The 26,076-nt window shown below is 31.0% G+C and overlaps 4 protein-coding genes and 1 pseudogene across 7 annotated transcripts; 3 read left to right on the top strand and 2 right to left on the bottom strand.

Annotated features, from left to right (window-relative positions):
* Positions 1-1,233: 1,233 nt before the first annotated feature.
* Positions 1,234-6,074, top strand: LOC113854621 (tubby-like F-box protein 7). Its single transcript, XM_027485743.1, has 4 exons — positions 1,234-1,669; positions 2,542-2,629; positions 4,262-4,391; positions 5,311-6,074. The coding sequence occupies exons 1-4, from the start codon at positions 1,355-1,357 to the stop codon at positions 5,891-5,893; spliced, it is 1,116 nt and encodes a 371-aa protein (XP_027341544.1). The 5' UTR covers positions 1,234-1,354; the 3' UTR covers positions 5,894-6,074.
* A 3,997-nt stretch (positions 6,075-10,071) lies between these two features.
* On the top strand, positions 10,072-12,169 carry LOC113856477 (mitochondrial protein pet191 homolog). The gene is made up of 4 exons (XM_027488305.1): positions 10,072-10,138; positions 10,232-10,330; positions 10,413-10,517; positions 12,017-12,169. Exons 2-4 carry the CDS (start codon positions 10,262-10,264, stop codon positions 12,056-12,058), a joined length of 216 nt encoding a protein of 71 aa, XP_027344106.1. The 5' UTR covers positions 10,072-10,138; positions 10,232-10,261; the 3' UTR covers positions 12,059-12,169.
* A 1,423-nt stretch (positions 12,170-13,592) lies between these two features.
* LOC113856261 (coiled-coil domain-containing protein 96) lies at positions 13,593-15,513 on the bottom strand. 2 transcript variants are annotated; one of them, XM_027488007.1, is made up of 5 exons: positions 15,458-15,513; positions 15,060-15,137; positions 13,962-14,594; positions 13,827-13,871; positions 13,593-13,727 (listed from the first exon to the last, which is right to left on the bottom strand). In XM_027488007.1, the coding sequence occupies exons 1-5, from the start codon at positions 15,476-15,478 to the stop codon at positions 13,686-13,688; spliced, it is 819 nt and encodes a 272-aa protein (XP_027343808.1). In that variant the 5' UTR covers positions 15,479-15,513; the 3' UTR covers positions 13,593-13,685. The 2 variants fall into 2 exon arrangements, with proteins under 2 accessions (XP_027343808.1, XP_027343810.1); XM_027488009.1 differs by having other exon boundaries at positions 13,669-13,727; positions 13,827-13,890.
* Positions 15,514-16,217: 704 nt separating this feature from the next.
* On the top strand, positions 16,218-19,849 carry LOC113854608 (uroporphyrinogen decarboxylase 1, chloroplastic). 3 transcript variants are annotated; one of them, XM_027485718.1, is made up of 6 exons: positions 16,218-16,366; positions 16,450-16,580; positions 17,345-17,727; positions 17,793-18,077; positions 18,579-18,814; positions 19,396-19,849. In XM_027485718.1, exons 1-6 carry the CDS (start codon positions 16,344-16,346, stop codon positions 19,562-19,564), a joined length of 1,227 nt encoding a protein of 408 aa, XP_027341519.1. In that variant the 5' UTR covers positions 16,218-16,343; the 3' UTR covers positions 19,565-19,849. The 3 variants fall into 3 exon arrangements, with proteins under 3 accessions (XP_027341519.1, XP_027341518.1, XP_027341520.1); XM_027485717.1 differs by having other exon boundaries at positions 16,231-16,366; positions 16,447-16,580; positions 19,396-19,839; XM_027485719.1 differs by lacking the exon at positions 16,450-16,580 and having other exon boundaries at positions 16,239-16,366; positions 19,396-19,839.
* A 548-nt stretch (positions 19,850-20,397) lies between these two features.
* On the bottom strand, positions 20,398-22,405 carry LOC113855503 (annotated as a pseudogene).
* Positions 22,406-26,076: the final 3,671 nt, after the last annotated feature.

Genomic DNA, 26,076 nt, shown 5'->3' with positions numbered 1-26,076 from the left:
TGACTGAAAATCTAAAAAAATACTAATAAAAAGAGTGAATTGCATAATTCTTAATTTAACAAAGAGAAAAGTTGAGAAACACCCAATAGAATCTTAGACAAAAATTATTAAAAGAGACTTTTTAATTAATTAAATTTTTAAAACTTTAATTTTTAACTAAATGCAATGATTTCATGTAATTTATGTAACAAACTTTACTTAGTTGTCGTTGATTCTAGCACATTTATCAAATATTTATTTGATGTGGTGATATTGTTTAAATTCAAAATATTGATACTTTATTAAAAAACATTTAAGTTTAATTGGTAAATAAAATAAGAAAACTAGATTGAATATTTTTTCATCTTACTTTAAATATTTATTTAACTAGTAGATATATTAAATTTATCTTATAATTTTATTTAATTTTTTATTAATGTAAATTTTATTTCATTAGAGATTCAGCTATAAATAAACATGAGATAAGATTGCTGTGTTAAAGTGAAATTATTTATTCGAATTTCATGTTAAAAAAAAAGATAAAAGATATTATAATTTTTTTATTATGTATTTTCTAATTGCAACAATATCTAACTCTTATTTTGGACTCTTTTAATGTTGAAAATTTGAGTAATTATGTGTGAAATAAATATTTATAACTTTATCAATTCAAAAAGTATATGTAAGAAATTATAAAATAATAAAATAATACTAAAAGTTCATAAAATTATGAAAAATATGAAACAAACTCTTTATTTTTCTCTACAAAACATCATAATATATATGATTTATTGTTTTAATATATTAAATATAAAAATATCTGATCAAAGAAGGTTTATTTTATTTATTTAAAAAATGATTGAAAATGATATTTAAAACAACTTATGAAAAATAAGTGGATATAAATAGAAACAGGCTACAAGTGTTTGAAAAAAAAAGACAAAAAGAAGAAAAAACAGAGTAAAATGAAAAGAAATTTATAAAAGGAAAAAAAGTGGTAAATGGTAATTAGAGGAAGAGGAAAAGTTGTATCCCAAGTCAAAAACACAAAGAAAAGAAAAAAAGGGGAAATACAGCGTAGACTAAGTCAAATCACAACTACATTCAATTCGATCAAATCAACCACAGGCACACACCAGCACTTTTCAACCCACTCTCGTTAGCGTCCCCCGCCTGTCATCCAACGCACCCTCTAACCCTTCCCTCACCCGCGCGTCACTTTACCATTCCCCCGTCACCCTACCTTTTTCTCTCACTCGTTAACTTTCTCTCTGTAAAACAAAACACACTCTATTTCTCTCTCTCTCCTCCTTCCATGTTCATTTCTCTCTCTACCTCTTATGAGCCCTAACTCACGCGCCCATCATCGTTAACCATGTCGCTGAGGAAGGTCTTTCGCTCTCGCAAATTCTCCAGATCGTTCAAGGAGCCGCCGGTAATTGACGCCGCCGATGACCGCCGTGACGCCGCCGGCGAGGATGCAGCGCAGGGCAACGGGTGGTCGAGCATGTTGCCGGAGATTCTCGGCGAGATCATACGGCGAGTTGACGCCGCCGAGGAGCAGTGGCCGCACCGCCAAAACGTCGTCGCTTGCGCGTGCGTGTGTAAGCGGTGGCGAGAAATGACGCGTGAGATCGTTCGGTCACCTTCCCACAACGGCAAAATCACTTTCCCTTCTTGTCTCAAACAGGTTCTCTTCGAAAATTTGTTGTTTTTTGTTTTTCGTTTGTGGGTGGCATTTTTTTTTAATTTTTGTTTTTCTTTCCTTTTGATTGATGCTGTAGTTTGAATAATATGTACCCTAGAACAGAAAAGTGGAAGATTTTGTGAGTTGTTTTGACGATTTTGTTGTTGTTGACTTGTTATTGGAGCACTGGTTAATCTGTTAAGTTTGTTTGTTTTAAAACGTTTGTAGGATTGAAATTTTGGTTGTTCATGAGATGATTGAATGGTGTAATTTAGGTAGTAAATCGTATATTGGTGAGTGGTGAATTACAAGTTACAATTTGTTGTGGGGATCGATTGTGATTTAGGTAGTGGCCGATAGTTGGATTGGTGCACTATTGGTGCTTGGGAAACTGGATTAGTTTAATTTAATATAAATGAATGTTAAAATGATAAGTACGGTAATTAAGGTTTCTGGATCAGTGCGTGTGATCAGTTAATCGCAATATTTATCTGGATGTAATGGAAAATATGGAAGAATTGGAAATAGGGGTCCATTTTGTGAGGGAGTTTTTCAGATGTGATCGTGTTTGCAGTGTCCAAATAGGTGGATGGAGTTTCATCTAAATTTTAGCAGATAAAGATTGCTAGTTTGCATAAAGTATTTTTGCACTATTGCCCCTGCCTGACACTTGTATGTGATATTTTCTCAGCGATATGAATGATTAGTGATTTTGTTGTGACTTGTGATGGGTGTTTTTTTGTGTAACGCTTTTGTGATAATTTTGATGAGCATTTTTTTTCTATTCATGGATATTAATTGTTTATTTTGTATTGAATAAGGGAATATAGGAGGCTTGGAATTTCACAATCTTGTTATGTTTTGATGATTTGCAGCCAGGACCACGTGACATTCCCCATCAATGTCTTATAAGGCGGAACAAAAAGACCTCAACTTTTTATCTATATCTTGCCCTTACACCATGTAAGTAAGTATTGTATTGGTAAAAGATGTTTATTACTTGTTTCTAGTCTAGAGTTGGATGAAAATGAATTATGGCTGCCGTTGAATAATCTTCCATGCTCTTTGGCTCTTCCTATGGGTAGAGCGTTGACTATACAAAGTCTAATGATGTATGTGTATAGACTAGATCTGGGCTCGATCTTATTCATCAAGTGTATAACCAAGCTGTTCTTGTTTGACTAAACAAGCTTTACTTTTCGTGCTTCAAAACCCCAAAAGTATTAAGGGCCTTGTAATTTGTGAACATTGAATGTGACTTTTATTTATATTTATAAATGCAAACAGAAAATATATGTCAAACTGCATGACTCTAGCTACCTGGTCGACCAGACTAAGTCCAAGATGATTTGCTTTAGTCAACTATAGACTCTTGTGCAATTTATGCATCTTAAGTAGTTTGATTACCCAAAATATGAAAAGAGAAACAAAAAGGAGTGAAATTATTTCAATAGTATGTTATGTTTAGGAACAATAATTGGAGATGTTTTTCAAAGATAGAAGTGGAAGGATCTATGACTCTTGGTGTGATTGTGGAAGTGTAGTGTGGGAAATATGCAAATTTGAAATCGCTTGGAAGCTTCGTTTCTCAGGATGGGACTGTTAGTAATAAAAGAGAAGTTGTTATTTAAAACAGCTTGAATACAGATTCCAATATGTTGGGACATAGATATATTATTTTGCAATAAAAAACATGGTGTTCATAATTGCTTAATTCCACCTTGATCTTGCAGCATCTTAAATTTCTTAATGTTTGTTTAGAGTGTGTTAGTTTTGCTCATGAGAAATAACTTCAAATGATTCTTATTTTGTTGATTGGGTAAATAATTCATTTCATAAAAATATACAGGTGTTGAAATCAATGTTCTTTTCTATTTATATGCGACATTGCTTGAGTAGACCTATGTTTAGAGGTCCATAGGATATGATTGATTGAGATGCAGGACAGCAATTGGTTAGCTTTATTTCGTGCTTTTTCCTTTTCAATTTATGTGTAATATAATGTATTTATATTTGTAGTAGTCCTGGGATTGTCACATTGAAATTAAATAGAGCTGTAGAATTCGTTGCATTGACCAATTACTGGTAGCAACATTATTTACTGTAAAATTGTGTTTGATGTAGGTGAAATTTGGAATCTTCAATTGCTTTAAAGAGCCGTGAAACTTTATAATATCAATTTTGTTAACATCAGCCTTGGGCTGATTTTAAGCTACTAAAAGGGGAAGATCTTTTTTGGGAGAGGAAGCATTTATTACATTTTCCTTTCTCAAAGTTAAACCTTTAATTTGTAGTTGCATAAATCTAAGATGCTAACAAAAGTTACAGAACTGTTAAAATATTAATTAATAGAATAAAAATACTATGATTTATGAGGTTTTGTAATGAATAATTTAATTTGTAGAGTAGTTTATTGTTGCAATGATTGAATTTTTAAATGATGCTTGTCTGAGGATTATTTTTCTCAGTATTATAAGGAATATAATTGTGATGATACTGCACAACGAATGATTTCTCTTTTACATTTTCTTTGATGTGCTGGAAATTCATGTCTCATTTTATTTGTTCCTGCTTTACTCTCTTACCCATTGCCAGCTTTTACGGATAAAGGAAAGTTTCTGCTAGCAGCTAGGAGATACAGGTGTGGTACCCACACTGAGTATATAATTTCACTCGATGCTGATGACTTATCCCAAGGAAGCAATGCTTATGTCGGAAAGTTAAGGTAAATCTCTTTTTCCATATAAATGGAAAAGCTTCTTCTGTGTTCTTTCTTAAGTTGAATGGTGAGGTCTAGACGTTCTAGTATTTGCAAGATCTTGCTACTCATCACCTTTTATTACAGACACATATGGTCTATGTTTTTTAAATGCTTTAGCTTAGAAGCATTTGCTGTGAAACTTAACCTTTTATTTTATCTTTTGTGGTTGTGTTGGTGAGAATTAGAACTTTGTTTCTGCTCAATCTCAAAGTTGTCAGATGAGTTACAGTTCATCTGCTTTCCTTTTACCAAGCTGTGCCTACAAGTATCAAAAAGCAAGTATCATATGAACTTTACTTTTTACATTTGCTTAAATGATTAAGCTTCTCGGCAATCTCTCTGAACTGCAGCCCGTCTCCTGCCAAACCCCCTCTTCAACCCAAAAAGAAAAATAAAATCCCAATGAACATTAGAAGGAAAATAAAAATAAATCACCACTCTAATCACACCTTCAGTTGTGGCAGAAAGGCAAAATGTTCTATTTGCTTCTGTTTAACAAGCAGGGGTGCAAATAGGTTGATTGCAGTGTTGTTTTTAATATCTGAACTGCACTGAAAAGGATATAGGAGCAAATTCATTGGTTTTAGAAGATTGAAACTATTGCAAATGATTGTACCTTACAGTCCGCTTGTCTGTCTTGTATTAAACTACTAGTTAGTTTGCCTTCATTTATATACGAAGATGAATTAAATGATATTAGTATCCTAATCCTTTAAATGCTCTTAGTCTCATCTAGACATAAATATTTGATGCTTTCACGTTAGTATTTTTTTTTTAATTTCAATAAAGAAAGCCTATGTATGTGAATATATAATATAGTAAAATCTTTTGCTTGTTGAGTATCATTCAATGACAACTTGGTTGCTGAACAATCTCTTCACAGCTCGGATTTTCTTGGCACCAACTTCACAATTTATGACAGCCAGCCACCCCATAGTGGTGCAAAACCATCAAGTGGCCGAGCAAGCCGTCGGTTCGCCAGCAAGCAGATAAGCCCACAAGTTCCTGCAGGTAACTTTGAGGTGGGGCAAGTCTCCTACAAGTTCAACCTTTTGAAATCAAGAGGGCCAAGGAGGATGGTTTGCTCCCTGAAGTCTCCTGTCTCATCAGCGGGTGAAAGTTCAGACAGCTTGTCTCTTGATAACCATAAGATGCATGGTAAAGAACTCGCTGCATCTGGCTACACAATCTTGAAGAATAAAGCCCCAAGGTGGCATGAGCATTTGCAATGTTGGTGCTTGAACTTCCATGGTCGTGTTACAGTTGCCTCAGTGAAGAACTTTCAGCTAGTTGCAACTGTGGACCAAAGCCAACCAGGAGGAAAAGGAGATGAGGAAACCGTTCTCCTCCAATTTGGTAAAGTAGGGGATGATACTTTTACCATGGATTATAGACAACCCTTATCTGCCTTTCAGGCTTTTGCCATTTGCTTAACTAGCTTTGGCACTAAACTTGCATGTGAGTAATATAATTTTGGTTTCACTATGCTTATTATTTATTCCATGGATGTTTTAAGTGAATAGTTATTTTTCTTATTTTTTTTACTCGGCTTTGAGTCTACAATTTGATTGAAGGAAGAAGCTTGTTGTAAATGTTATAATATTAATAGGACATGACATCTTCCATAATCAAATATATTGGTCTCTCCCCGCCATTGATGATCCGTTTTGATTTTATTTTAATTCACGTTAGCGTGCACATATTTTTCTAAGCTCGGTTTCTTGTGATTGTAAAGGCCACCTATTTAGTTTGTCATTCTATTTTTCTGGTGAAACAGGTTAGACTAAGAAAAAGAGGGTGGCATATCAATATTTAATTTCAGTTGACAGATAAATGTCACACAAATGAAATGCACGTTGTATTAAATTATTATCATGCTATTTTTCCTGCTCTTGGTATCCTGTCCCTTCTGCTCGGGTGTGGATTATTCTGGTCCAGCAAAAAGGTTGAATTGTTTGTAGGTTGTTCTGGACCAGAAAGTTATTGACTTATATTAACAAAACATGGGCCATGATGTGGGAGAAATATTCAAACACATAAATGTTGTATAGCCTAAACTAGTGATTAGTAAACGATTTTTTTTTGGGATAAAAAAATTGATTTTTTTAATAGGTAAAATATTGCATATGACAAGAAATTAATAAATAATTTTCTGTAAAATTGTAATATTAATGGATTAAATTGTATTAAATTTTATAATCTTTTATTACATTGCATAATCTTATTATATGTAAGTTTAAAAATTTGATTAGTAAATAATATATATTTTTGTTTATATTAACCAACTGTATAAACATTTGCATCAGTTAATAATATATGCTATTGAGCGTCCTAGTCATATTTGATTTCGATTGATTTTGGGAAGTATTTTCCAAAATTTCTCAGAAGTCGGTAAATTCTTTTTTCAGAATAACTTTGTACGAAAGTTTCTGATGATGTTGAGAGCAAAAGCTGCATCAGATGCTTTATGAATGGCAGGTATAATGGCTTAGTTATGGTATAAATGATGTGTGAATCGTCCATGTTCGATTTATTCAGTTCTGAAAACCTTTTTCTATTGGGGCCATTCCCTTGCTTATGTGAAAAGGGATTGAAAGCTGAGGTCCCACCCTTTAAATTCAAGGGTGATTCCATTGATGAAACAAAGGCACTTTGCAAAATATCTCATAAACGAGAGGCAAGAAATGACATTTACAAGCAGATATTTTGTCGGATTCAATTTCTTAGCTACTCGGAAATTTTGTGTCTGCTGATTTGATGGCAAGGAAATTGTACTGCCACGGTTGGTGACCTTATTTTATCAGTTAGTTCATCTTTTGTCATTAACATTTATTTATTTTCGAATAATGTTTCTTCATTTTGAATGATTCTCTGAGCATATGCGTGTCTACATATGTTATAGTTAACAAAATTTTATATAACGATATCTTTAATAATTAAGGTAGTTTTTGGATTTTCCATATCAAAATTTTAAGGAATTTGAAATACGTGAAGAATTAATTACTTCAATTAATTTTCTTTCATTCTTAACTATAAGTTCTTTGTAAGTATGAAGCCTACCTTGGGTTGGGACATCTTTTGGTCTATTTGTATTAATAAAAACGAGTTAAAAGCTGCTAAAAATACCACTACAGGCTTTTCTTTTTGGTTGAACACACTAGGTTTTGAAATAAACAAGATCAAACGAGAAAACAAACCTTGTGTTTTTCTTTCTCTTAATGTTGACTCTAACAAACATAAATGGTTAATATTTAATTTTGTGAAATTAACAGTTTGCTACGCAAATTCGGAAAACTGAGCCTTATGTTTGTCACATTGTTGCTTTAAAACTTCAGTTAGTTTGTACACATGTATATTTTCCTCAAATAATAAATAATTATTTCTTTTGCAAATCAGTTGAACCAATCCAATCTTGAATCAACAGCTTCATTGTTTATAGACTAAACTAATTTTTAAAATATCAATTGTAATTTAAACTTGTAAAATATTTTTATTTTAAAAAAAGCAAACCCACATACTACCCAACTAAACGCGTATTAACATGGGCCAAACAGAAAAGTCCAATTTGGCTCCAAATTAAACAATCCATGTTATCCAAAAAATGAGGGACACTGATCTTTTTTTGGGTCGAGCATGTTTGCTGGTGGACCGAACCCATCAATCAAGTACAATTGTTTGGTTCAAGCTTTTTCTATTTTGTATCAACACATGATTTATTTATATATATTTTGCCATCATTAATTCGAAAATCTTTTCAACTTTATCTAGTGATTCCCCTAATTATGCAAAGCACTTTACCTACTAAGCAAAATTTCAGCTCATAATTAGAAGTAGATATATGGGTTTAAAAGTTCATAAATTTATAGGTATGGATTAAAAAATATGTGACGTGTTTAACTAAGGGTCTAGGTGGGTGGATTGGCACCTGAGCGTAAAAATTAAAATATCAAAATTTTATAAAAATTTAAATATTTTTTAATAAATTTAAAATAAGAATAATAAAATGGAAGTAAAAAGGTAATAAGTAAAAAACATAAAAAGTGAGTCTTAAATATAAATCTGAATTTCAGGATTTTTGAAAAGAAAGGAACCACAAAGTAATATTCCCATAAAAAATATATGTATAAAAGAAATAACAAATCTTAGCTTAGAACTGCAAAAGAAAAAAGTGTCTCACGTGAGACAGACCTGAGCCTACAAAAAAGGCTTTCTTCAAATCACGTGGTAACCATACATCTTTGATTACAGTTAGCAGTTGCATAAGTGTTTAGATTCCAAATATAATGGTAACAACCATATAGAAAATTCTCTCAAAAAGCTAGGAATCAGATGCTATAGACATAGAACCAAGAAATAAATTGAATTCCCATGACTCATCCAGCACATGGTACCTTAGATGCTCTAAATATTCTTCAGTTGAAGTTTGTGTGTACTGCAAGGACCATGTACAAATATTGGACAATGATATCATGATGTTCTGTTTGATATTTTGATATGCATCACTGGTTCTAGAGAAAAACCATGAGCACTGAACCCATCTAGCTACAATTTGCATCAAAATATTTTAGTATCAAAGCTAAATTCTTCCTATAGATACTACTATCAGACAGAACTAGGTGCAGAAATTAATTGTTTTATAACAGCTGCACACTATGAATTATGAAAAATAAACTACTTCATGCATGTTGTAGGATATAATAAGCCTGTAGGATTGATTTATCGTATCATACTGATTAAACAAATATTGAAAATACGATAATTTAAGAAGAATCATCTTATTATGTTTTTTTTAAAATCATATTCACCAAATGAGCCTTTAGAAAGTAATAATCAGGATGACACATAAAAATCGTTCTAGTTTATTATTTGTCTTCCTGGAAGTTCTCTTCTTCCACTCGCGTCTTCACTTCTTTCATTTACATTTTCTCCATTTTGTTGGTGTACTCAGTAACTCAGGTTAAGTTTCACTACATTTTTCATCATGGCCAACTTTTCAAATGACAAGTGGCATGGCAATAATAAGATCATTGCATAGTGCATATATACCCCACTAAAAGATAGGGCAATTGGGAAGAAATAGATGAACGAAATAAAATAAAACAGTTCTAAAACTTGTTTAATTTGTTAATGGGATGGATTACAGAAATACATAAATAATAAGTAAAGTGCTTGAGCAAAGCTCTTTTAACATTATGTTTCTTACTGTCGACAGCAAATGCCCGAACATTTCGAGTTGCCTCTAGTAACATTTTAAATTATCTTGTGTATGCTTTTCGATTCCTTAACGAGTGTTTGAAGAATACTTGTAAAGATAAGCATGAGTACTTGTAAAGATAATATCCAAACCAGAAGTCATTTAATAGATAAAAATCTTATTCCTAACTAGTAAGTCTTATGAGTGTCAATTAATGATTTTTGAAAAGAAAAGAAGTATATATGATTTTCATTCCTAAAGTGGGTGTGGGCCTGTGGCCCTTTTCATTATTATTTTTTGGTCAAAGCCCTCTTCATTCTTAATACATAGTGATGAATGACTCTGGGCTGGGTTAAACTTTGCAAATGTCCTTTTTCCGAAAGGCCTAATTTGGACCCAAAAAAGACTCCGAAAATAACCCTGAAAAAACCATCTGGGTTTCTTCTGGAACCTATCCTTAGAAATGAAGATGGAGGAAAGTTCATACCTTTCTGTGAGAAAAAATAGGTGCTACAAGGTAAAACCCTTTTCCCTTTTTATTCTCAAGATCCAAACTTTTATGTTTTTATCTGTTAATTGATATAGATATGGTGTTTTTTTTATGTTTAAGAGAGGTGAGAGAGACGTGAGGTGAGGGACGATGTCCAAGTCTTGCAAAGGGTTGGCCATGGAGCTAGTCAAGTGTCTCAGTGAATCTGATTGTGTCAAGGTTCGGTTTGAATGATTAAAAAAATTGCTTTTTTGAGTGTGATTTCTGCAATTTTTAATTTGAGTATTGTGATGATGAATAGGTTGAGAAGAGATCATATAGGGAATGTGCTGGGGAGAAGACTCCATCAATACCCAGTGAGTGTGTGGGACTAAGGGAAACCTATTTCAATTGCAAGAGAGGCCAGGCAAGTGTTTATCTTTTCACTTTATCATGCTACCTTTTATGTGATTTCAAATGCTTTTGGGCTATTCGTTTTCTATGCTATTGGTTTACTGCTAGCGCCAGCATTTACTTTTAGCTTGAATATATGAGTTGAAGTTGGCAAATTTTGAATGAATGTTGAGTATTTTTCATGATTGGGCATTGCCATTATCATTTTTTTTTCGCTTCTAATTTTCTTTGCAATATGTAAATGGAGTTCAGCCAAATTGTATGGTTGCTTATTTGTAAACTATAGTACCATAGAATAGTGCATAAAGAGACGTTGGTAATTGATATATGGTTGCAAGTATGGAATTGAAAAGTTGGGAAAGGCAAGTTAATCTAGGCCATAGGGATTTGGAAAAACATTCAAAGTGATAGGATTAAATAATTATTTAGGTCCACAAGGTAGAGTGAATTAAAATTAAATACATTGAACTTGGGGCAAGAGACAGGGTAATGGATTTTTTTATCATTTATGGAATTTCATTCTTGCATTAGCTTTCAAAATAGAGGAAGACAATGGAATGGTTACAGAAGGATGATAGTTTTTCTCTCTGGTGGGAAAGGCAATTTGCTGAAATCCTCTTTAAAACTTGTTCTTTTCACGTTTATGTTCCCTCAAGTATGGTTGTTTTGAGTAGTTGTCAACATGGGCATTTTACGTGACTGTATAATTGTTGAAAAGCTTGAAATAGTCTGATAGTTAAGCTGGTAATGTCAATCTATATGATATTGTTTCGATTGTATCTTTTTAATTTACATATGCTAAGTTAATTTAGATTTAGGGTGTGTTTGAAAAAACTTATAGTTAGCTTATGACTCATAAGCTCTTTTAAACTTATTTCCATAAACTTATTCATCCAGCTTATAAAAAATAAGCTCTTTTTTCGACTTATTTTAAAAAGTTTTATGGTCTAATTGATGGTAAAAACCTATTATTCAATACTTTATTGAATAAGTGGTTAATTTAGTTATTCTCTTGCATGACTGCACGAAAGATCGTGAGATGTTTAAATCATATTCATTATGATCATACCTTAAGATTTTTAGATTAGGTAAGAATGCTGATTATTACATTTGATTATTGCACTTGGTTAAAATAACAACCAACCAGGCATTATTCTAATTCAGGATTAAATTCTACCAGGTTGTTTTTAAGAATTTTTTTTTTTAATTAGTAGTAATGCTCACAACCTTTTAGCTCTTTTTAGTTTTATTAATAGGGTCTTCATGGCTAGTACTATATACCCTTGGTTTGAAATAAGTCAAAACATCTGACTCAGATTTGTTTGATGGTACATTTTGCCATCTACATGTGCAAATAATACAAATAGTAGGGCTGAGTGAATCAATTGTAGAAATGTATAGCATTGGCAAGGAAAGTGATGAATCGATTTGTGTTAGCAATATCATGTATAAGCTTCAGTGTGATATTAAAAATTAAACAGCTAGTTTATTTATTTTTTCAATTCTTATCAGGTTGACATGAGAGCTAGGATTCGTGGAAACAAAGGCTACTAATGATCCCACCATACATTGGAAAGCTCTGCAGTTGTACTGTCCAGTTCTGGCTCTTTCAATATCTGGTTCAAGATGAAGTCAACACTCGTGAAAGATGGTGAATCAAAGAAATGGGAGGCCTTTTTAATAGTTGATTTGATGGCATATTAAGCAATGCATGAACCTGATAGCAAGAATTTTGCTTTATTGGAGAGAACATTAATATAAAAAATAATTCTTAAATTTCTGATCTGTTATGCTTAGGCAAATTTTTTTAATCATTAAAGAGATACAAGTAATTTTTATATATTTAAGATAATAAATGTATCTAATTTTTTTATTTAATACATGCTTTATAAAGTGGTAGAAGAATTATTAAAAATATTTATAAAAGGATATAGGAAACTTCTTAACATTAACTATGGAGTATTAACATAGTATTACATGTACATTCTCCTACACTCTGGAGTACCTTCCTCTTATGATGGATCCTCTGAAAGCTAGCTCACATACTTTTTGTTTCTGCACTTAAACTGACGGAAAAAGTTCACTTAACAATCGATGACTGATTACGAACAGAACAATATTGTGAATTAAACGGAAACTACCTGATCTGGCGGTTAATCGAAAACCAAACAAATACATTATAAATTTGTTTAAAAACATAAAACAGAACACTTCTCAAATGTTTTAAACTATTTGGGTAAGATTTTAAGAAAAATCCGAGGCTAAATTCACTCAAATATGAATTTATTTTAATACTATAAGTTGTAACTTTCATGTTAAAATGTAATTTTAAAAAGTTATTAAATATACTAAAAATATCCAGTTTCAGTTTTTCTTAGAGGTTGATAAGAAAGTTTTCAAAATAATCACTTGTCATAGATGAAAAAGTAACGAACAAGACAAAGAACAACTCCAGACAAAAGTATTCTTATTTAACCTTAAAATTGCAAATATTTTATTTCAAAAATTATCTTTGAACGATTTCCGCTGTACAACCATATGGTGTCCCTCTTTATTCAGTGAGTAATGTGACATATTTAGGGAGAAAAAAATATAAATAAAATAATTCTAAATTCTTGTATCTTTTATACGTATAAATCCCCTTAATTATAAATAAAGAAAGCATTAGATAGTTTTTATATTTTTAAAATAATAAATACATGTAAAAAAATATTCAAAGTAAAATTACTTTTTATAATTATAACAAAAAATAAATAGCTTTTGCTTTACATAAAAATCACATTTTTTATACATTCCTAAAATCACTTTTCTTTTTTAAAGTTTAAACAAATAAATCAATGATTTATAACTGATCTTCAAAATTTTCAAGCAAATAGTTTCGACACACAACTCATTGCAATTCTCCATATTCAATGAGACTATTATATACACAACATTATACAATTTTGACAAAAGGAACACCGCGTAAACTTGCAAGTTAGGCTGATATTTTGCATACATGAGATTTGTAATTTAAGGTTTTATAAAATTATCCACTAGTGCAGATTTAAAAACAAAGTCATAAACTTATCTCAAAGTCATAATCACAAGGCTCCACATCATCTAGAAGAACAATATGGGCTTCCCAACAAACCACATTACAAGTGCTATTTACTTTGCCTACACTTCCCTGAAGAACATCCTAATCATCAACATGATTATCAGTAGAATTATCAGGTTCACCCTGTGAAAACACCTTAAACCAGTCAGTGTATATTAAAGTAAATATAAAATCAAACCAAACTACAAAGGGCATATAAACATCTCAGCTTATGATATTTACATTTGAATCATCAACACAACCCGCAGCAGGAATTTTGGGCTCAACCTGTAAAATTCAACTCAGCCTAGTAAGCATTAACAATGTCTTTGTAAACTTAAAATAGAGAATACAGATGTATCAATTAAGATTCCTCACCAAAAGTTTCCTTGCACCTGCCAAGGAGGGATCCAAATCCTTCAACACAATAGCTGGTAATTGATCAATGTCCCAACCAACAACTTTGCAGATGACCTGTGCATAGGCCCGGTGAGCTCGCCTCCTTCTTGTCCTTAATATGGCAGTGGAATGCTGAATTAATGCAACACAATCCTTAAACCTCTTCCATACCTTTTTCCCTATACCTCCACAAACCAAACAATAAAAATCCCCTTCCCTATGATTGTTCTCATAATATCTCCTCAACTCATCATCTTCTGCAAACACTCTTTCAAAGAACTTATATTCCTCACATTCTTTAGAATCATAATTATCTACTGATCCATCTTCATCTTCATCTTCATCTTCATCTTCATCCTCATCCTCATCCTCATTGTCATCTTTGTCACCATCAGAACCAGCATTGCCAATTAAGAACTTCTGGCAAGCTTCTAATGCATTGTGCTGCAACTGCAGCACTGCTACAGTTGCCTGCTCTTCTGCTGATAGAGAATAAGCATGTGAAGGTGGTTTGATGTCAAAGGAAGGCCATCCTGAAGCCGTAGAAGAGAAACCACCATTGGAGCTTTTGCATACCCATTCATCATCAGAAACTGGAGATTCACCAGATGCCTACATTTAATTTTCATTAGTTACAAGAAGAAAACATATGTGGGAATTGGGATTTGCTAGCACCCAATATTTACATTCCATCGCTATTCCAACTTTCACTAAGGTAAGGTAAAGGGACTCGAGGAAAGCTATATCCATTAAAACTCTTTGTATTTGAATTTTGATCATGTAATGCGGTTAATGAGCACAATCAAGAACATTTCACCACGCTTGTAGTAGTGATGGTGAAATAGATCTCCACCGCAGGGTACCAATCCAATACTGCCAATCTAGTAACTATTTCTCAACACTTACATAAATGCCTTGCAGAAGAAGAAAGACCATGCATACAAAAAAAGCTATTCTTAAAATATTTTAACCAACATACACATAAGAGGGATTCAAAGTGAAAAACAAAAAGTGTAAAGGTGCACGCTTTTACTCAGCATTCATTATTTGATATTATATACCACAATTATCTCTCACCTTATCCACTTCTCCTCCACTTTCTGAACTCATTTCCAAGGCTTTTCCATCTACCCTCTCTTCTTCTTTCACAAAACTCTGTAAACACAACAATCAAAAGAGAGCTAACATCATAACCATGCAAAAACATTAGAACCCATTCACATCACTTTGTACCAAACTAAAATTACTTTCTTTCTCACTTCCTTTTCTTTTTCTTTTCCCTTAAAAAAGGTGGAACTAAAGCATAAAGATAGTTAACCTCAGATGAAATCATGAAATCCCTTTACATGATCAACAAGTTCACAAACATCATTTGCATCATCAGCATTTTCCTCAAAACGTTAAAACAATACAAAATCAACTTAATGTAACCAAAAAAATATGCTTTAATTGAATGAACCCAGAAACAGTATTACCTCTGCCTCAGTAGGCTTCATCCCCACAGAGAAAATAAATTTACGAGGGAGTTTTAGGGTCCTGAATTTGTTAAAGAAAAACCTTTGTTTGTTGGTATAATATACTGTGTACACTTGGGCTTTTCTCTTTCACTATAAAGCCCAATTGATCCATCCTTCGAGGTCCAACTTTTCACTTAGGTTTTGTTTCATTTACCAAAGCAAAAATTTACAAAAAAATAAAAATGAAATTGTTTTATTAACTAATTAAATTTGTGTTTACCAAAAAAGTAATTAAATTAATGATAAAAATAATATAACATAATTCATATTAATATTTAAAATGAAATTAGTATATATTTTTAAATTATGTTTTATCAGTGAATTTAGTCTGTAAATTTATTACCAAGAATATATTTAACCTATGAAATACATATTTAAAAAATATATTTTAAAATAAATTCCTTTATTTGAATTGTTTGTCTCATTTTTTATTCATTTATATAGTTTTTTATCATTTAATTTTTTCTTTTTTTATTCATACTCGCTTCTATATCCCTAATTTAAATATTTTTATAACTATTTTTTTTTTCATTTTCATGACTTTTTTAAACCTTAAAACCTTAATCCTTCTGTTTTTCTTGCTCATTTGTATAATATTTTCTCACTTAGTATGTGTATAATTATTCATATAAAATTCAGTTTTGACTTTTTGATGATAATTCTATACGTTTATGAAATACAATTCATTAAATTGAGATTCACTACATGTATATATAGTGTGTTGGCGCGTGGGTCTCACAGGGGTGGCCAGGTCCCCACCGTGAGAGTCTGTGGAAGAAGAAGCTGAGTTTGAGAAAGATAAGGAAATTAACAAAGGAACCCTCTTTCATCTCTTCACACCCTCATGGCTAGTACTTCCATTAACAGGTTTTTCATCTCTCTCTCTCTCTCTCTCTCTATCTCTCTCACTCTCACACATGAATTCAATTCACTTTTCTTCTTTTTAGCAGTGGTCTGGGGTGGAAATCTTCCTGCTTGTTCGTACAATCCAATCGGTTCAACGTTGTTTTGCCTCCTTTCAAACCAAAACCCCCCCTTACCAAGTTTTCTCTCACTTGCTCTGCCACCTCCTCTTCTTCTGGTACTCTCATTTTCTTCCTTCTCTCTGCTTTTTCAACTCTAATTACGAACTGGGTTTCTCTTCATTTTTTGCATTCTGCGTTAGTTGTGCTCAATTTCACTTTTTTTTTTGTGTGCGTGGAGTTATTTTGAAGTGGAAAGGTTGTTGCTTTACCTATATCACTAAATGTCATGTACTGTAAAAGTTCAATAATTTAGATGCTGGTTGGTAGCACTGATCATTATATGATGCAATGAAACGGTAATTTAGATGTAAAATCAATTATTCTTTGGTGATTGTTGAATTTGATTGAAGGAATGAAGGGGGAAAAACAAAAACAAAGTAACCTTTTTTTTTAAAGAATAAACTACCAGACGTTGCACTGTAAAATTCCTTTTAGATGCTGCTTCTCAGTTAGATGCAAGGAAAGGGTAATTCAGATGTCAAATTATTTATAGGTGTTGTGGAATTTTGTTGATGAGGGAAGAACACTAAGGAAAAGAAGTTTCTTTCAAGAGTAAGCTACTGTTTATGCCTAGAAGCGTTTAACCTAGTTTCATACTTTTGCAAGTTCTTCAAAGTGACAAATACTGTTCAAAGTTCAAACAATCCCATAGAAGAGAATGTATAGAACAGAGCATCACTCTCTTTTTCTCTTCATTATCCTCTCATTATCTCTTGTCTTTGTCCTTTTCTGTCACATATGCTGGCATGCTACTGCAAACACAGGGGCAAGGGAAATTGAATTGCATGCTGTGTTCCCTTTTTAATTTTATTTTATTCAGATCCACTCTTGGTTAAGGCTGCTAGGGGAGATCCTGTGAGTCGCCCTCCGGCGTGGATGATGCGCCAAGCAGGAAGGTACATGGCTGTTTACAGAAAGCTTGCTGAGAAATATCCATCCTTCCGAGAGAGGTCAGAGACAACTGATCTCATTGTGGAAATTTCTTTGCAGCCTTGGAAAGCTTTCAGGCCTGATGGAGTAATTATTTTCTCTGATATCCTTACACCTCTACCTGCATTTGGAGTTGATTTTGACATAGAAGAAGCACGTGGACCTGTTATACATTCACCCATTCGTACTGAGGAGGGATTAAAGACTTTGCATCCAATTGATCTTGACAGGCTTAGATTTGTCGGAGAATCACTTAAGATGCTGCGCCAGGAGGTAAAATTTAGTTGCATCACCTCATTTATATCGTGGCCATCCTTACTTATTTTTTTCTTGTTTAGGTTGGTGGTCATGCTGCAGTTTTGGGTTTTGTGGGAGCTCCTTGGACAATAGCAACATATATTGTTGAAGGGGGTACAACACGTACATATACAATCATTAAGAGCATGTGCCACACAGCACCACACTTATTGAGGACTTTGCTTTCTCATTTGACACAAGCCATAGCTGATTACGTTATTTTCCAAGTTGAGTCTGGGGCTCACTGCATACAAATATTTGATTCATGGGGTGGACAACTACCACCTGAAATGTGGGAACGCTGGTCAAAGCCTTATATCAAAGAGGTAACTTTGAAAAAAATTCCCATTTCTTTCTTTCCTGATGAAATTGTGTTTTGATTTTTTGAACTTTTCAATTTGGGATTCTTGTTATATTAAGCCTTCACTTATGTTATAATAGCTTTGACTTTAGGGAAGTTCTTTAGTTGAAGAAAGGAAAACAATATGTAGCTCGCTGAGCTTTGCAACAAATAACAGGTTTTATGTCAAGCTAATTGTTATACTTGCCAGGCTTCCATGATTTTTCTTACTCAGTTGACTTACTAAAGAATATGGTCAAATAAAGCTTGTAGTTTGCAATTTTTTTTCAGGAAAAAGAGGGAAGTAATAACCCGTGATCAATAAATAAGCTCATTGAATGTTGATATTGTGCTTTTATGCTTTATTTAGATTCATGTTGCTGTTTGCATCTTTTCTCAATTTACAATACACAAGCCCAAGGTTGGATACTATTGAGCCTCTCTCTTCTTTTTTCCTTTTGACATGTGCTGTTTTCTGAACTTCCAGATTGTAAATTTGGTCAAGAAAAAATGCCCTGGAATACCAATTGTTCTTTATATAAATGGAAATGGTGGCCTTCTCGAGCGTATGAAAGACACAGGAGTTGATGTTATAGGTCTAGACTGGACGGTGGATATGGCAGATGGAAGAAGAAGATTGGGCAGTGGGATAGGTGTGCAAGGAAATGTGGACCCTGCCTACTTATTCTCCCCTCTTCCTGCCCTTGCTGAAGAAATTCAGAGGTGGGTGAATTTATCTATAATTTGATCTTCTTGAAGTCATTTTACATGGTTTTGTGGCATAGAGCTAGACATAACCTTTACATGTCCAGGCCGTGTATATATATATGAACTGCATGGCTGAAAATAATGGAACAAGCTAAGGGCAACTAGCAAAAATAAGTGAAATGTTCTTTATGGAATTGTGGCTAAGCTATTAATCTTTTAGTTTCAAAATTATGAATTAGTTCAATCATTCTTGTGTGCATTTGAAAAGGATACAGAGAGACCTAAAAGAAATTTTTACAAAGGACCTCTTGGTAAATAATATCTTAGAAAATTTAATTTTTTACCGAATTCAATGATATCATGTGATATTTGTAGTTTATCTCACTTAATGAAATAAGGTTTTGTTGTTGTATCTTTGCACGCTTTTAAGATAAAGGTCAAAGTTTTGTTCAGCTCTGTGACTAAAACTAATGTCATTAGATGTTAATATGCTACTGGTTGAGTCCAATTGAAACATCTTAGTCATAAATGAGAATGGAGAAATGAATTGTATCAATAAATTTTCTTGACTTAATATGATAATTATTATTTGTCAGGGTTGTGAGGTGTGCGGGACCTAGACGGCATATCCTTAATCTTGGTCATGGTGTTCTTGTTGGCACACCTGAAGAAGCTGTTGCACATTTCTTTGAAGTGACTAGGAGCTTGCAGTTTGATACACTTTTTCAAAATAATACTGCAAAAGATCCTAATCTCGTAATTTAAGGACAAATGCAATTAGTGTGCCACTTGTTTTACTTTGCCTGAGGAAGAGTGTAGGATTAGTCCTTCCTGATTCTTATGATCAAGAGTATGAGGATTTGCACATTGCTGTATCGGCTAACTAGATCAAGTTGTGATTTCACATTCTGCTGTATTTATAATTGAATATGATAAATTAATAAGAGAATTTCTTCCAATTGTTTATTTTTGGGTAAATGCCCTGTGTTTGTACTAATAATTTATTTCAGAGAATTATCAATTAATTTATAAGTTATCATGGCGTTCTGGCTTGTCTTTTCAAATCGCATATGACCCCTAGCATTCTACATTTGGTTAAATTAACTTATTTTAGAACTAAAATTGTTTCTTATCAAAAGCTTCATCGAAAAATTTTGAAAACAAAAGTGATTATAATCTAAAATTAGCTATATTCAAAAGCGCACACTTGTGTCTCAGATTTTTCTAGTTAGGTTGAACTAATAAAATTTAAATTGCAGCTTATGCCATTTTCGTTTTTAACTTTTTTAAACATTTTTAATTAAAAAAAAAAGTTTGAAAATAATATTGGATAAGGTTTCTTTTAACAAAAAGTAATAATATTTTTTCAGAATTTTAAAAAAAAATTTGTGAAAAAAAAAATCATGAAAACTTCCCTAATGCACCCGAATAAACAATTGAAGTGCTTGTCATTGGTGTCGTGAATTTACAATTAGTAACATTAAAATAAACATGAATTAACGTTTATTCAAATCTAAATTCAAATACGCTATAAGTCACGAAACATAAATTGTGAGTGTACGAATTTGGTCTCTCACGAATGACAATGTAACTTGAGGCTAAGCACATAGGTGAAATGTTAGTGCATATACAGTGGAATGGTTGGCTTATTGCCGTAGAGCCTCGTTAATAGTGTTGAGAGCCTTTTCATATGATAAAAACCCCATAAAAATGAACTCATACCCATCCATTGTGACAATCTGGATGTATTTTTCTGCAGGGTTCATTCTATTTGCGGCACGATTCACCGTGCTCAACTGATCCAACTGCACTACCACCTACATGTTAGACACAAAAAAAATAAGTACTTTTAAATAAATATAAGGTTCATTTATAAATTTAGTTTCTGCATTTTACATTATTTTTCATTTTAGTTCCTATATATAAAAACTATATTTTTAATTCCTATATATGACATATTGTGTTTTATTTTATCTTTGTATAAGATGTATTATTTTCCCAGGAAAAAATTGTTCAATCAATAATCATTTTAGTAGATACATGTTCTTGCTTGGAAATTTAGTACATCTTTAGTTTAACTTGTTCATAAAAGAATCCTTTTTATAAAGTTTGTAAATGTTGAGAATCTGAATCAATAGTTATTATTAATGTTTATTCTTATTTTATGAGTTTCAATTGTGGGTATAAATAAACTGTTACATATTTATAAATAATTTTATTTGTGATTTATGTTCAGATTAATGACTGAAATTAGAATTAACTTTTAAATTATGATTTTTTTGTATTTAAAAGTTGTTAATATAAATAAAAGTGAGTTTTCACTTTTAAACAGATCCAATCATAAGGAAATAGCTAAGGGTGCTTTTGGAAACATAGCATTATTAAACGTTTATTCAATAATTTTTTTTACATGATGATTGATGTTATAAATATATTTATAAAATTTGTTGGAATAAGTTAAAAATAACTTAATTTGATAAGTTATATTAAAAAGTTTATTGAAATAAGTTAAAAAGAGCTATTTTCATAAGTTCTGTATAAACTGTTTTAAACAAGTTCTAAGGCTTAATTTGAATGAACTTCTAGTATACGTGAGCTTTTTAACTAACATAAGTATTTGATTCTTATAAAAAAAATTCATTGAGTTTATAGATGTCTCTAGAAATACTAGACGAGAAACAATTTTAAAAAGTTGAGATGTATAAATTGATTTTAATTTATGTGTGGAGTTTATTTTATTTCTCTTTCTTGATTTAATTTATTTTCTTCTCTTGCTTACTGAGAACTTTATCCACACTGATTTTTCATTATTAAAGAACAATGCAAGGAATCTTCTCTGCATGTTTTGAATAAGAGTTATTCAGGATCTATATCATCTTCTCTAAGATTGCAACTTCACCAAGAGAATTTAGCTAAGGTGTTTAATAAAAGAGCTACATCAGCAAGACTGTGATTGAATTGGTGATTGGCTTAGTGTGCAAAAAATACGGAGCAAGCCTTTATTATTTATTTTTTGTGTCTATGGTTAGTTTAAAATAAATTAGCATTCAACTTCCAAGTGAAGATGGGCAAACTTGTGAATATTTCATTAACTTCCATAAGCATCTGAAAAAACCAGATATTACCAAAGAAAAGGAGGACAACCCTTCTACCATATGACTGAAAAAGAAAAAGCAGAAGAGAACTCACAATGATTCCATATATTGTCAACCATGATCTCAACTTGTTTAGTTGCTTCTTCAACCTTCTTACCACAATGACTTAGTGCACCGTATATTGTATCCATTGGATTAGGACCTGAAATCATAGCAAGAACATCAGTGAAATAAGAATAAATTAAGGTACAGAAACACAATCTCTTGGAAATCACTCACGTTTGGCTGCTTCAGAGGAAAGGTGGCCAGATGAAAGGTAAACATAAGGGTTGTTGTTGTTGTTGCTAGTTCCACTAGCTGTAATCGTAATCTCTTTGTGATCACTCATTCCCTTGTTTAGAGAACCAAGAGAGCTTGACACTAGTGGATACAAAGTGGGTTAGAGGAAGGATGAGAGAGAAGAGAGGAACAAGAACAAGATGGGTGTGAAAGAAGGGTAGAATAACATGAACAGAGGAGGGAATGCAAGTAGAATACTTAGATAAGAATGTTGGACCAATATGCTTATGTGATTTTCAATGCACACCACATCACCTTCACCTAGTGAATACAATTTAGTGGAGATAAATTGTATTCTTATTATTTTTTAACATTTAGAAGAGTCATAGGAAAAGAAGAAACATGGATATGAAAAAAAAGAGTGATGTAATAGAAATATATAGAAATTAATTGAGTTATGAGTAAAAAATTTGAGGCAACAAAACAGACTATTTAACTCAATTTAAACTTAGAGTTTAACAAAAAAGATTTGCTTCATATTCAAGCTATAAAATAAAAGCTTTTTAAATTTATATTTTAAATTTAAATAGATCGAATCAGCTAAAATATAATATAGAATAAATAATTAAGTATAAAAAATAAAAAATAGTTCAGGACTAAAATTTAAAACTAATCCTATATTTTAAAGGCCTTAATCGGGGAGTTCGAACTTTGCCAACTTTAAATAGAATGGCATAAGTGACTTGTAGTGTGCAAGTGCATGCCATCGCATTAAGAAATAAATTTGAATTTAATGATAAAATTCAATTTCACAAATTGTAAAATAGTTAAAACTTATTGCTCGTATAGTTGCATGTAAGTTTATGGAACAATTTATGTGAAATCCGAAAAAGCAAATATTCTTAAATATATTTGAAATGTACGTGAGTGGTTCCTTGTTAAAGAATTTAGAATTAAAGTAAAGAACTCCTAGAAATGACGACGACGAACTGATTCATGATAAATATATTCACAACGCCGAAAGAGAGATGCTGCTTCTGTGGAATATGATGCTAAAGAGTGTAGTCTGAAAAATAAAATTACAACATACATATAGACGTGAGATTAAATGACAAATCTCAATCACGATAAATGAATGAGAATCTTTTAACAAACACTGTTTCTGTTTATTATTAGTATTTTATAAAATTAATGATGGCGATTACATTTTTTTATGATGTTTTTCTTAATAATATATATCTTTGATAATATTTTTCATTAATCTTTAAATAAACACGCAGTTGCATCCAAAATAATTGACACTCAAGTAATTTACAATTTATTTTTTTTAAAGATGATAGTATAGTCATTTGCATTCAGTATTTACACATTAATTTAATTGTAACAACCCATTAAAAATAGGGATAATAATAGCTAAAGTACTCGATGGGCACCCACAAAATTTACCGACAATGAGTAAGGTATTTACCGTTATATAGGTACGGGTATAGGTGTAAGTAAAAACTTGTAAATTTTAATGGAAATGGATGCGAGTATGAGTATTTAAGTACCCACCCTTCCCCATACCCCGTGTATATATATATATATATATGCTTGAACTTTATTCTATAATTATGCATTAAATTTTTATATTATTATATTACTTATATGAAGTTATATAAGATTAATATAAAAATATATTTAATAATAAAGTAAACTAAAAAATTTATTTTAGTTTATATTTTAATAGAAAAATTTATTTACTATTTTATATCATTTAATTAGGTTAATACAATTTAATTATTACATAATTAATATGAGATTGAATTTTTTAAAAATATTATTTATATATGGCACACATAAAATATTTTTCACATAAATATTTTTGTTAATAAAATCATATTGATATTTAAATCATAAAGTGAATGATAAATAATAAATATTTTATAAATTTTACAATCACCTACTATTACTGTAAATTTATTATTTATTGATAATATTTAAATTTTATTTTTATATTTTAATTTAAAATAATATTTTCTATGCAACATATGTATTACAAGCACAACTATAATATATTGAATCTAAATGATATTATTCTTATTATTTATTTACGTTTAAAGAAGTTTTTGAAAAGATATAAAATATAAAAAATTATTGTTAATTTTTATTTGTTAATTTTTTCTTCAGATAAAAAATTATAAATTTTTAATATACACATATATTTCTTTATTATAAAATTTTATTGTGACCATTTATCTCTTATTCAAATTCTTTCTTTTAAAATTTATATATATTCTAAATATTTAATTCATTAAAATAATTTTTTAAAAATTTGTATTTTTGACAAAATACTTTCGTATAGTATATGAGTTAAAAATACTAGTATTAATATATATATATATATATATATTAATTATATTATATTATTTTAATTAAATCTATTATTTTTCTTACAATTTAAAATTTAAAAATTAAAAAAAATATTTTATGTATCTATTTTTCGTTGTTAGTACTTGAACTTCTCTATCCTAACTCTATTTTCATTCTCAATTTCTATCTCATTAAAATCTAACAACTATGAAACGTTATTAATTAGAGTTAGTTGCCAATGCCGCCACAAGAAGTGACCAAGTGATCTCACACGAAAGGACAACTATTATACAGATCTATTTTGTTGTTACTCTGACATTACCGATCGATCGAATCTTATACAAGATATGATTATCACTGACAAATAACGTGTTTAGTTTCGCTTATTGTTTCTAAGAATTTTAGTTTAAAAAATTATTATACTAAGATATATTTAATATTTGTGATATTTGAATATTTATTTTTTATCTATATTTGTACCTTGTTTGGCAACTACATATTGAATTTTTGTATTATTATGCTACTCATGTGAAGTTATATAAATATATTTTTCTTTATGAATATTTTTTTTCAAACAAGCGTGAGTAATAGGTACAAGATGGGTATGTGGATACCTAGAATAGGTACATGGATTCATACTCATGCGGGTATAGAACTGGGTACGAATATTTTTTTAAAAGGCGAGTATGAAGACTATACTCTACCCGTTGTAATCCCTAATTAAAAACAAATATCATGTAAATGAATTAGAATTATGAATGACATATATTCCATCTTTACCCTTAAGAGGTAGTTTCAAATTAGTTTATGTGTTTTACAGCACTTGCATGCTGTCAGTCTCATTATATTATAACGACATCATATAGACAATAGAGACAACGTTGGAAACAATTATACATCTAATTATTAAATAATTTTTATATAAAAATAAATTAGGAAAGCTATTGAATAACCCCAAGGAGCATTTCGGGAATTCTAAATCATATTGCCCGTCAACATATGATATTAAATATATAAAAAAAAATGCATGTTGTTATCAATTTTATGAAAATATTTTTTTTACCAAGAAAAATTCTGCTAAACACGTGGTAATAATGTTACCACTCATCACTAGAACTAGCTAAGTAGCTTATATACTATTGTTTTCAAGATAGTATATAACTATATAAGCAATTATAATGCTATTACATGATTTTCAAGTACCGTTCAGTAGAATTAATCTTTTTTCTTTTAAATAAAATTGATTTTACCGCTTATATATATATATATATATATATATATATATATAGTCTAACGGGCTCTGCGAAGGGTGTATTTTGACATTCAGCCTTACTTCTTCTTACAAATGGGTCGGTATCTTGGTCCATAAGACATCACGTTTGGGTGACACTATAAAAAAGAGAGGAGGTATTGACATCCTTAATAATTAAGGGATGTTATTAAGTTATTCATCTCAATTTAAATAAAAGAACTTGTGATATGAATTAATTAGATACAAAACACATTAAATAAGGATGGCTTTTCTTTATTAGATATACAAAAAAAAAAAAA

The sequence above is a fragment of the Abrus precatorius genome, unplaced genomic scaffold (assembly GCF_003935025.1).
Source record: "Abrus precatorius isolate BTA unplaced genomic scaffold, Abrus_2018 Scaffold11, whole genome shotgun sequence".
Lineage (NCBI taxonomy): Eukaryota > Viridiplantae > Streptophyta > Magnoliopsida > Fabales > Fabaceae > Abrus > Abrus precatorius.
This window is presented reverse-complemented; position numbering and strand designations above follow the sequence as displayed.

Excerpts from the sequence above, each read along its gene's own strand:
- LOC113854608 (XM_027485717.1), top strand. The coding sequence starts at position 16,344 with ATGGCTAGTACTTCCATTAACAG. Across the intron at positions 17,728-17,792 it reads TTAAGATGCTGCGCCAGGAG|GTTGGTGGTCATGCTGCAGT; the intron begins GTAAAATTTAGT and ends TTTCTTGTTTAG. Across the intron at positions 18,078-18,578 it reads CAAAGCCTTATATCAAAGAG|ATTGTAAATTTGGTCAAGAA; the intron begins GTAACTTTGAAA and ends CTGAACTTCCAG.
- LOC113854621 (XM_027485743.1), top strand. The coding sequence starts at position 1,355 with ATGTCGCTGAGGAAGGTCTTTCGCTCTCGCAAATTCTCCAGATCGTTC. Across the intron at positions 1,670-2,541 it reads TCCCTTCTTGTCTCAAACAG|CCAGGACCACGTGACATTCC; the intron begins GTTCTCTTCGAA and ends GATGATTTGCAG. Across the intron at positions 4,392-5,310 it reads GCTTATGTCGGAAAGTTAAG|CTCGGATTTTCTTGGCACCA; the intron begins GTAAATCTCTTT and ends ATCTCTTCACAG.
- LOC113856261 (XM_027488007.1), bottom strand. The coding sequence starts at position 15,478 with ATGAAGCCTACTGAGGCAGAG. Across the intron at positions 13,872-13,961 it reads CAGGTGCAAGGAAACTTTTG|GTTGAGCCCAAAATTCCTGC; the intron begins GTGAGGAATCTT and ends TGAATTTTACAG. Across the intron at positions 13,728-13,826 it reads GTTGTGTTGATGATTCAAAT|GGTGAACCTGATAATTCTAC; the intron begins GTAAATATCATA and ends GTGTTTTCACAG.
- LOC113856477 (XM_027488305.1), top strand. The coding sequence starts at position 10,262 with ATGTCCAAGTCTTGCAAAGGGTTGGCCATGGAGCTAGTCAAGTGTCTC. Across the intron at positions 10,331-10,412 it reads GTGAATCTGATTGTGTCAAG|GTTGAGAAGAGATCATATAG; the intron begins GTTCGGTTTGAA and ends GATGATGAATAG. Across the intron at positions 10,518-12,016 it reads TCAATTGCAAGAGAGGCCAG|GTTGACATGAGAGCTAGGAT; the intron begins GCAAGTGTTTAT and ends AATTCTTATCAG.